General features: G+C 46.8%; 1 protein-coding gene across 1 annotated transcript; it reads right to left on the reverse strand.

The window, feature by feature from the left end:
• Window positions 1–740: 740 nt before the first annotated feature.
• C24H3orf80 (chromosome 24 C3orf80 homolog) lies at window positions 741–3576 on the reverse strand. The gene is made up of 2 exons (XM_057757131.1): window positions 2372–3576; window positions 741–2175 (listed from the first exon to the last, which is right to left on the reverse strand). The coding sequence occupies exon 1, from the start codon at window positions 3162–3164 to the stop codon at window positions 2424–2426; it is 741 nt and encodes a 246-aa protein (XP_057613114.1). The 5' UTR covers window positions 3165–3576; the 3' UTR covers window positions 741–2175; window positions 2372–2423.
• Between the last annotated feature and the right edge of the window lie 7801 nt (window positions 3577–11377).

Consider the following 11377-nt stretch of genomic DNA (forward strand, 5'->3'; position numbering starts at 1 on the left):
ATGTAGCTATTAATGGCTTTTTAAAACTCATTGTATCTCGAGAAGACATTTACCCTTTGGTTGTGATTCTCGAACTCCCATAACAAATTGCATTGCTGGTGATTACCCATGTACGCTATGTGTATGTAACACATTTGTTTATCTAGCATGTAAACTTCTGCATTCCAGATGAGCTACCGGTAATATTTGGAATTATTATTATTGATGAGAAGAAAAGGCCTGAGCCTTTTCTGGAAAACACAGCACTCATGGATATATTTGGCCAAGATATATACGGCCTAAAATTCAACTCATTTTTTGGTATTAATTGTATGGATAGCCACATGTAACACAAATTTTCCACATCTGAGTAACATAAATATATAATGCAGTGTAATTATGTTTGATTAAATCTTGTATTGTTTTCAATTAGTAGAATCTTAACTCCTAATGCTTTCTGTCTGTCAGTTGACAGTTTAAAATTGCTTTTAAGCAAGAGATACATATTTCATATTTTAATATGTTACTCTATAGTCATACACTAAATAAAATTGTACGAAGAGCCAGTTATGGTGGCTCACACCTACAATCTCAGGACTTGGGAGGGAGGGGCATAGTTGAGACCAGCCTTGATTGTAGAGCGAGTGAGTCCCAGATCAATGTGGATTACAAACTGAGATCCTGTCTTTAAAAAAAGGAAAAAAAAATACACAGAGAAATATTTTAGTGTTTTTTTTTTCTGTTTTAATGCACTTCAGATGGTTTTCTTCAATGATAGGGTCATTAGCTTTGAGAAGTTTAAAGCAAACCACCATTTATTATAATTCATACATTAAAAATATTTCCCAGGACATCAGACATTTTCAATCAGTCTTTAAAAGTTAAAAGTAATCAAATCTTTTTTTTTTAAAAAATACAAATCAGACACTTGAAGATTTTCTAGGCCTGCTCAGCTTCTTCATAGACCCAGTGAATAATCTCTCTTGACAATTGGTGCTGTTCATACTTCTCCAGGGAAAGTGACTGGCATTCCTTTCCACCCCTTCCACTCATGCTAGCGGTATGCTGTGATAGCTACGTGGCATACAATGTATACGTTGTACACTGATGATTCCACTATATGATGCATTAAAATGTGTCTTGTTACTTAAAGGGGATGTCCCAGAACTAGTAAAATGATACTGCTTAATTTTTAATAAAGATAGGTTGGACAAATCCTTCTTTGCACATTACTGCAAAGTTACAGGTCTAAATAAAAGTTACAATTCTGTTTTTTATGTTTGGAATCACGTTGCAGAAGTAAAACATAAAGAAGGACATACTGGCAAGCCATCTTGCTCCACGGTGTGTCATACATGTACCAATGGCCTTTTTACACAGAATTCCATGATACAGTTAAGACCCAGACTACACAATGTACACAGTTATTATAAAAGTTATGTATTATGCTTCGGTACTAAAAATAAACTATATTCTCAAATAGTGAAAATAAGATATCCTTCATGCTTTATGTCACATTTCCTGTTTGACCATCCCCCACACCTTTAATGGAATTATGTCCAACACCGTATTAAGCAATGGCAGATTGTGGGTGACTTCTTGATGGTTAACGGGTCTAAAACAGAACGGTGATTACCCTGCCAATTTGTTGAACTACCTTCCCGATGTGTTCAGGGCATGATAAAACATAAAAATAAAAGACAAACACCTTACTGACAAAACCCAAAAGTTCATCGGTACCAGATTACAAATCCGGTCTGGATTAATTAGTTGCTACATCTTGCTGCAACTAAACCTTTTATCCATGATGATATCCCTCCCCCCACTTAACTGTGAGCCATCAGCAGTGACTATTTGATTGGCTAGGAAGACACCAAAGGGTTTTCTGGGGTCTTTCTCAAGAAAGGGATCCCATCACAGACAAGCGCTGCCTCCACAAACCTCATGCAGCAGTCACTGGTCGTGGCCCAGAGCCAAAGACCTCACTTTCCAGTCCGGGGAGACTGGGACCCGTCCAAGCAGGAAGGCAAGGAATGGACCTGCGCTCCTTCCTTTTCGGACATAAAGCAAGCCGCGGGTCTACAGACACACCAAAGGTTAACGTGTTCTTTTGGATTGGAGAAGCAGGCACTTACAGTGAACACAAGGGGAGGCATTGGCAGAGGGCGGGGACGGGTGTCCAGGAGGAGCTGCTAGCTGGTCCAAAGCCGTCGCCCTCGCCGAGCTGCCAACCTTGAGCCCAAAGAAACATAGAAAAACACAGGATCCCCAGGGAGAGAGAGGGAGGGGACTGACCCCAACCCAGGCGCGGGGCTACAGGTTGTGCAGGGATACTAGGTATGGTCAGAGGCAGCCAGGGGCGACCGCCAACACACCAGCTGTTGCGTGCCACACGCAGCTCCCAGCCTTGTACGATCCCGTTGATCCCTGTGAGGCTCGGGCGTTCAGATGAGCGGGAAGCGGCCCTGGTCGCCGTCGGGGTCGCCGGCACTACCGCCTCGCGGATGCCCGAGAACCGACACAGGCAAAACGACCTCCGCAGGGTTGAGCTGCTGCAGCCTCATGGACTCCTCATAGGTGGGCAGGTATTTGACCTCCTCGTAGCTGGGCAGCTGAAGGAAGACCGGCGACACCACTCGCAGCTCGTGCTCGGAAACGCAGGCAGGAGGCAGGCGTCCCCCACCTCCTCGGCCCCGGCCGCCGCCACTGTCCAGCAGTGAGTCCTGCGAGCCCGCGGCCACTTCATCGCGCAATAGAGCAGGCGAGTCGTCGTCGTCGTGTGGCCCCGCGGTCCCCGGCGGCCCGGATCCCCCGGCAGGCCCGGGTCGTGCCTGCCCAGGACGCGCCTGGCCACGCGGGTACCTGCGTGGGCTGGGACAGATGATGCGCTGCAGGAAGTAGCCGATGGCGAAAAGCACCAGCAGGATGAGCAGCCCAGAAAGCTTGCGGACGAACCAGCCCACGTTGTCCAGGAAGGCGTGGAGCGGCAGCTTGCAGCAGCGCACGGCCGTGGCGTTGGCCGAGTCGCAGCAGCGCTCCCGCTCGCCACATGCCAGCTCCGCGCAGCCCCCGCTGCCCCGCGAGGGCGCCACTAGCGCCAGCGCGAGCAGCAGTAGCAGCGGTAGCAGTGGCGGTGGCGCTGGAGCCATCGACAGGCCCTCGGCCGTGACCCCCGGGCCCCACATGGCCGGTGCAGAGATCTCCGCCGGCGTCCGGGACCGCGAGGATCGGAGCTGGGCGCTGCGATGGGTCCCGCGCGCGCCACCTCCCGCGGCCCGGCTACCTGCGGCCCGAGCGGTGCTCAGTTGGCCACGCTGGGGCGGGAGGAGGAGCCCGGGGCGCGCTGAGGCTGCGGGAGGCGGCTGTTGCTCACCGCCGAAGCCACCTCGGGAGCTCTCCCGTGACCTCGAGTTGGGGTGCCGAGCTGCCTGGGCGCTGGGGTCCCGGGCGAAGCGTGCGGAGTCGCGGGGATCAGCAGAGATGGCCTGTGCGGGGTCGCTCTGGGCATCTCGGCCGTCGCCCGCCGCGCTCTTCCTCCGGCGCCGGGGAACCCCGCGGCGCTGGAAGGGTTAAGGCTGAGTGAGCTCTCAGCCCCGGAGCCCCTTGATCTTGATTAATTCAGCCGGCGCGCTCTTCCCCGCCAGACGGGCGGGGCGCTCTCTCACTAGCGTAGGTGTCTCAGTTTTAAGTGATTGGATTTCCCCAGGAATATTATTTAAATTGACTCGCGACCGGGTTTCGCTTATCATCTTTCTTGTGATCTTTCTGATTAAAAATGGATGATGGCCATTAATGGCCAGTGCAGCCCGATTGCTGCCCTAGTGCTCCGGGGTGGGAACTGCTGGATGACAGGTAGGTCCAGGTTGTTGGGGAGCCGGGACCCTAAGAAACTCCAGACAGGTAAGAATTCTTCGGAGAGGTTCAAGTTACAGCCTCAGAAGTAGCCCCAGAGGGACAGAGATGCACTCTGTTGAGATGAGCCCAGCTCGCTGAGAAGGGAGAAGACCCTTGTTTCTCAGAGGCTTACTCGACCCAGCCCTCCGCTCCGCCATGCCCAGACTGGAGGGCAGGGATTTGAGCTGCAGGGTGCAAAGAGCCCTCTCCTGCAGCATAAATAACTGATCCGGAGGGGAGCGGTAAGCGGCTGGCCAAGTTCCTGAGCAGAACGTGAAGGAAGGTCTTTTTCAAGGTTATTCGTGTTTGTAAAGTCTGACTTTAGAGGACATCGGCGCGTTTCCACTTAGTACTTGGATCAGTTTACCTTAGTGCCACCAACCGCTGGGAAAGTCTCAGGGCACCCAGACCCATGGGGCACATCGGTAGGGTGGTGGATCACCCTGAAGAAGCCACTTTGATGGAGGCAGTATACAAAAGGCATCACTTACACAGGAGGGACTCCCTGAAGAGAAAAAACTAATGCGGGGAAATTTCAAGGTCGTTGTGAGAAAAAAGAAAAAAAGTCAAAGAACGTACAGACTTAGCTCTGATCCAAGCTTTCTCTCCTGAAAAGAGAAACAAACCCAGACTGGGATGCGTAGGGGCTGGGTCAATGGAGATGGGCCGCGGCCCTGCCTACAGGAAGACTTTCCTAGAACTTCTTTTGGTGGGAACACCTTGCTTTGCTTCAACTCCAAAATGATGCTTTCTCTTCCGGGAGAAGTGTCTAAGTATCACTAAGACAAGAGTGTGTCCTTGAGCACAGAGTTTTTTTTTTTTTTTTTTTTTTTTAAGCTTTTGTGAAGTCAAAGCATTTCTCAGGCCGTACTCCACGGGGAGTACTGAACTAGTCTGTAAAGCTTAGTTCACAATGCTGTCAACGATAGCCAGGCAGGGAGATAGAAGAGATCACCGCGGGTTGTGCTGGTTTCTGTTCCCCGTCCTCTTGCCGAACTGACATTGAAAATGTATACTAAGTGTGTTCTGTATTCAGGGAGCCCTGCTGGATGCTCACCATAATTGATAAAATACGTTTAAAAAACAATACCTCCCAAGAATGGAGTGACCCCAGTTCTGCATACCGCTTTCAACTGAACAGAGCCAGGATGAGATTCACGGAGAGAACAAATGCCAAATGTCTTCCTTCTTCGTGCCTTTCCCAAAACAAAAATAAAACTGGTGCAGTTCAGATAGTCTCAGGGCTAAGGGAAACCTCTGGCTTGAGATGGACGGGGAGTACAAAATGAGAGGAATGCAAGTTGTCCCTCTAGGCTTTTAGAATCCGAGGTCTCGGGATTTCTGCTGGGCATAGCAGAAGCAATGGCAGAAGGAGCGGGTGCTGATGATGAGGAAGGAGGGTGGCTGCTTGGTGTTGATTTAAAACAAAAGCATTAAATTTTAAGTTACATTTTATGTATTTATTTTGGGGAAAAGGGTATGTTTTATATAGTTTTTTGGGGGAAGGGGTCTATTCTCTCCTTCACTCATGTAGGTCCCAGGAATCAAATTCACGTCTCTGGCCTGGTCAGCAGACACTTTATAGTTTGAGCCATCTCCCTGGTTCCTAAACAACAGCATAAATTGTTTCTGTCTTCTTTTAATGAGTTAGAATTTGTCTGCAGAATTTTAGGGCACAGTTAAAGAACATAGGGCCTGGCATACAATAAAACATTGAGAGGCCTCGCTTACACGAAAGCAAAGAATGAACCCTGGGAAGTGAGTGTGGGATGGAGTTTTTATTTTTGCTTTCCAAACTGATCGTTCCCAAAGCACCACCCATGAGACTCCTCTACAGGAGCTGCTGCCTCTTTAGTCTCTCAGCGCTCACTGTTGCTTAGTCCGTCGTTATCTGTGGTGTAATTTATCGCGTGCAACCCTTTCAAGGGAAGAAAAGAAATCCTAGCACCTGTAAAGTCTCGCAAGAGCGTTGTTCATTACTCAGATTCTCTTTTTAAAAAAGTGTATCTAACGTATAACTAGAGTAAGCCGTTTAGTGAGGAAGACAGAAGTTAATTACACGTTCCATAGGAAAGAGTACATCTTGTTATGGTTTGCGCCTGATTGTGTTACTCAGCGCATAGGAGAAGGGGGAAAACAGATAGCAAAAGGTGACTGTGGTGGTTTGAATGGAACTGGGCCTCATAAACTCATAGGAAGTGGCACTATTAGGAGGTGTGGTCTTGGTGGAGGAGGTGGGGTCTTGGTGGAGGAGGTGTGGTCTTGTTGGAGGAAGTATGTCACTACAGGGGCGGGCTTTGAGGTCTCTTCTGCTCAAGCTTTGCTCGGTGTGATTGAGTCCACTTCCTGATGCCTGCAAGAGGTAGGACTCTAAGCTCCTCCAGGACCACATCTACCTGCACACCACCATGCTTGCTGTCATGCTCGCCAGTGTGACGATCATGAATGGAACTTCTGAAACTTTTAAGTGAGCCCCTTCAATTAAATGTTCTCCTTAAAAAGGTTTACATGGTCTCAATGTCTCTTCCCAGCAATAGAAACCCTAAGACAGTGGCTGTCTTAGGTGTGCTGGAATGTAGCTCGCTAAAAACTAAGAACATTGTGGGCTGGGGAGATGACTCAGTTGGTGAAATTATTCCTGTGAGAGCATGAGAAACTGAGTTTGGATCCCCTGCAGCCATGTAAAAAGCTGGGTGGCACAGCACATGTCTGAGGAGGTGGAGGAAGGCAGAGCCCACGGTTTGCTAGGCAGCTGCGTAGCCTAATTAGTGAGCTATGGGTTTAGCAAGAGCCTCTCCAAAAATAAGGTGGCAAACTACTAGGGAAGACACTTGATGTCAACCTATGGCTTACACATGCGTACACACGCATGTATACTTACAAATGCATGTGCACACAAACAGACACACACACACACACACACTTAAGTTAAGAACATGAACTGAGCTACTCGCAGTGGTATACGTGTTCCTGGAAGCTGTCCTGATAGTTTGAGACAAACCAAGTGTATCCAAGCATGAAACCCCTTCCAGCACATCACACTGGGGCAGAAGGACACATTTCCTCCCTTCTGTCTGCTGACTAGGGGCTCTTGCCTTCAGGCCAGAGACACAACCACCCTAACCTTTTCATGTCCCTTCTTCAAAATGGGCAGTTAGGAAGTGTCAACGATCCTGTCTGTAAGAAGTTCTTAGCATATGCAACGTGGTCCTTCCTATTGATATTACATTACTGAAATTGATTTATTAAATACCCCCTTTTGTGGAGTCCCTTCACCTGTAATAAGTTAATTAAGGGTTTTATGTATATTTGCATAAATGTGCCTTCCTAGAAGTGATTTGTGACCTGAGATGATCTGCATTGGAGGTTTTTTTTTTTTTAATTTTATCATATTTCTTCCATCACTACTCAGTAAATATTTAATGTGGGCCCTTCTCTGAGCTAGACACTCCGTCCCGCTCTGGGATGTTATGAAATCAAACCCTTCTCTGTCCTCTGGGAGCTTAATGGAGAGGGGTGAGGGCACAACAGAAAACAGTCACAATGATGAATCGACATCCCATTGATGAAGGCCTATGATGGGAAAGTTCAATGCTCTCAAGGTTTTTACCCAGGCCTGTTATGGGACCATTGGCTTGGAAGACCTCTCCAGAAAAGACCTCTATAAAACAGGACAAAAAAGCAGGAGGCAGCAATCTCTAGGCAAAGGAAACTTTATAAAGAGACATCTCCAGGGTGGCAAGATCCTTCATCTGCCATCTCTTAGGTCTGGAAAAGGCAGTGTGGCTTCTGCTGCAGCATTTGCCGCTATAGATAGGTTTCAAGCAGCTGAAGCCTCCCTACAACCAGCCTTCTTCCCTCCAGTGGTCTAGGAGGTAATTATTGTCTTTGGTTCCCTTGAAACCAGGAAGGAGATCACAGGATTTCCTGTACTTCCTGTCATCCCACCCTTCACTCAGGTAGAATTCAGATTTCCTCTTTCAAGGTTGCAAACTCCCAACCTGCCGACAAAAGGCTTCCTCGGGCCACATGCTAGGAGAAAAAATCAAAGTCACAGGTTTTGGCTCTTCTTTTCAAATAATGTGCAAAGGGAAAAGGGGTTTTTCCTCCAGGATTGAAGCCAGTAACAAAGGGTCGAGAAATTACAGGCCCCTAGGAACATAAGGGTCTCACTGTGTAACCACGGGTCAGCCTTAAATTCACGTTTGTATTTGGTTTTACAATTTTCCAGAGAATTTTCATGTACGTTAGTTTGTTTCTCTGCTTATTTAATGTCTATGAGATAAGTAGGTTATTATTATCCTTTCACAACATAGGTTAAACCATCTGCATAGGACTGGGGATGTAGCTCATTGGCAAAGTAGCTGCTTAGCATGTGCAAGGCCCACTCCAGTCACTAGAACCAGAGACAGACAGATGGACAGACAGACGCACATCTGAATCACAGAATAAGTTAGTGGTAGTTCTGAAAGCGAAACCCAAAGCCAATCAGGCTAAGTCTAGCTAAAATGGCGGTGTGGGCATCTCGGCCCCTGTTGAGTTGGACCAGTGTCCACAGGAGATTGTTCCTCACAGTCCCTGAAGCATGGAAAAGATGAGTCCTAAGACTAGCAAGGAAGCTGGGCATGGTCTCCTTTAATCCCAGCCCTCAGAGGCAGGTGGATCTCTGAGTTCGAGGCCAGCCTGGTCTACAGATCGAGCTCTACAACATCCGGGGCTAGGCAGAGAGACCCTGTCTTGAAAACAAAACAAAAGAAAGATAGACTCATGAGGATGAAGCTGGGATTAGTCTAGACCATGAATATAAAATTCTTCTAAAGAAATAAAATGTTTATTTCTGTCATTTTATGGCCACTTTTAGTAACCCGTTACTAATGCTGTAGGTAACAGTGTGAGGTCTTAGCTGTTTTTGTTTTTATGTCTGTAAACAAATTCTCTTCTCCATTAAAATTGATCCTGAACAACGAACCAAGTCACCTGTTGCTAATCCATACAAAATTATATATGCTTCTGAAAATAAGGATATGCTGAGTTCGAAAACAAATGAATATACAATATTATTTACTAATGACTTAAATTTCTACGTTTATTATATATTTGTTTTATAATTGTAGGCATTGAACCTAGGGCTTTGTGCATGCTAGGCAAGAATTCTACCTCTGAGCTCAATTACCAGCTCTGAATTTTTAAAGACAGACTTATTTATTATTTTATGTGTTTGTGCATGTACCTGAGTGTATGGATGTGCAACACAGGTATGCAGGTGATTAGAAAGTCTGCAAAAAGTTCCCAGCATCCCTAGCACTGAAGCCACGTGATGTGGGTGCCGGGAATTGAACCTGGTTCCGCTGAGGGAGCAGCGAGTACTCTGAACTGCTGGGCCATCTTTCCAGACTCCAGCTCCGAGTCTTGGCTCTGTAATAATTTATCGGTTAATTTATCATAGCAAATGTAGAAGAGGTTAATAATGTTCATGTTATTGCTGACACTATGAAAACTAAACCATAAATATTATGAGAAATAGTAGGCCCTGGATGTCTGAAATGAGAATTCCGATTCTGATGGCTGAATGAGTTTCTCTCTCATGCTGATTTTCAATTGTTAGCCTGTTGAAGCTGGAATGTATTTTTTCAGAGACTGATGGAGGAGCCAGGTGCTCACATTGGCAGAAAAATCATATAGCATGAAATTATTTCTTCTTATGAGGTGAAACATTTTTATGCTCCATTATTTTCAATTGAAGCTGGTAATATACTTTTGCCTCCTTATAACAAGGGGAAATTGCTTGTTACATCCCACCCTGCGCAGTCCTTGTCAACCTGGGTGCACCATGCAGTGACAGCTCAGGCTCTGCCCCATGCCCAGGCTGTGGATTTACAACAGCACTGGTGGCCTCACTCTGAGCTTGCCGTGTATCCTCATTGCTGGGACATAACATCAGTCAAACAGCCTAAGAGGGGAAGGATTTACTGTCTCATGTTTTGAAAGTTTCAGTTCATAGTCTTTGGTGATGATGCAGAACATGATGGTGAGAACCCAAGGCATGGTGGACAGGAAGCAGAGAGAGAGGGATTCAGAACAAGATGCAGTCACCATGATGTGCCACTTCCTCCAGGTAGGCTCGACCTCCCAAAGCTTTCACGGTCTCTCAAAATTGCTCCACAGGCTGGGGACTTCAATCCTTCAAGACAGGATCCTTTTGCGGGGCAGACCGTGTATGTGAACGTATCAAGGACTGTGGTCCATCTAGCCAGCGTACTTCTCCCTGGGCTGAACATAATGAATAATGTCTTAAAAGATTGTGAATCTACCCCAACTGGTGTAGGAAGCCCTTCTGTATATGTGTTGCTTTTATTGGGTACTGAATAAAGAAGCCATGTAGTCCCTGGAAACAGGCACACCACACCGGAGCCTTGCCAGTAAGCCACAGCCATGTGATGATACACAGATTAATAAAAATGGGTTAACTTAAGATGTAAGAGCTAGCCAATAAGAAGCTAGAGCTAATAGGTCTAGCAGTGATTTAATTAGTAGTTCCTGTGTGCTTATTTTGGTCTGGGCAGCCGGGAAAGAACAAGTGGCCTCTGCCTACACCACATATTTGAAAATTCTGCTAGCAATTCCCATTGGAGGTATATCCCATTATGGGTCTGAAAAAGCACCTCAAATATACTCTTGATCTTCCTTTCCCTTCCTCTTCTATTCCTTTCAGCACCCTGGCTTCCGTAAGTGGCTACCTGCTACACCTGCTCCATGCCTCGTTCTGAAATGTCACATAGCTTTCTCTGTGAGTGCCGAGTTCTCCTCCCCTGTCCCTGCAGGTCTGATGCCATCTCCTCCCCAAAGCCTCACTCATCCTAGTTCTACCTTCCCCAGCCGGAAGCTGTGCTTCTCTCTTCATGGAATCCTCCAGTACCATCTGTCTCCTCAGGGAGTCATCTTCCACCTCCTCTTTCTGGTGGGCATGTGCACATGTAACCTTTGGAGCTTGAGAAATAGACTTCTTCTATCAGAAATGTGTTCTATTAGAAATTCATGAGGCAAAGTGCTCAGATGGTCTGCAGACACCACCTTAGACCTCATTGTTAGAGTAGTCTTTTAGCGATAAGACTGCTGGACACAGGGCATAGGCCCAAAGTGCCCTTCTTTCTCACAGGCATTACCCAGGCATGTAGAGACCCCTCCCCCCAGCTGAAATGAAGGCAGCATATCCATGAATGGCCAGGAGGACACAGACTGTCACAGCCACACTTTCCCAGACCCTTTGCCAAGTTGTTTATCATTGCCACAGAAAACATTTTTTATGGAATTTGCCTATATTTACAAAATTGGGTTTTCAGTATGTATTTCCTCACATGTAACAAAAATTCTATGGCTCTAATACCTGCAAAATGCAGTGGTTTTTTTCCCCCTGTGGTTTCTTCTTTCAAACACAAAGTGGATTTCTGCCATGCTCCAGAGACCTGGGATTTGGAGAGTGAGCATTAAATTAGCCCGTGATTTG

The sequence above is a fragment of the Chionomys nivalis genome, chromosome 24, assembly GCF_950005125.1.
Source record: "Chionomys nivalis chromosome 24, mChiNiv1.1, whole genome shotgun sequence".
Lineage (NCBI taxonomy): Eukaryota > Metazoa > Chordata > Mammalia > Rodentia > Cricetidae > Chionomys > Chionomys nivalis.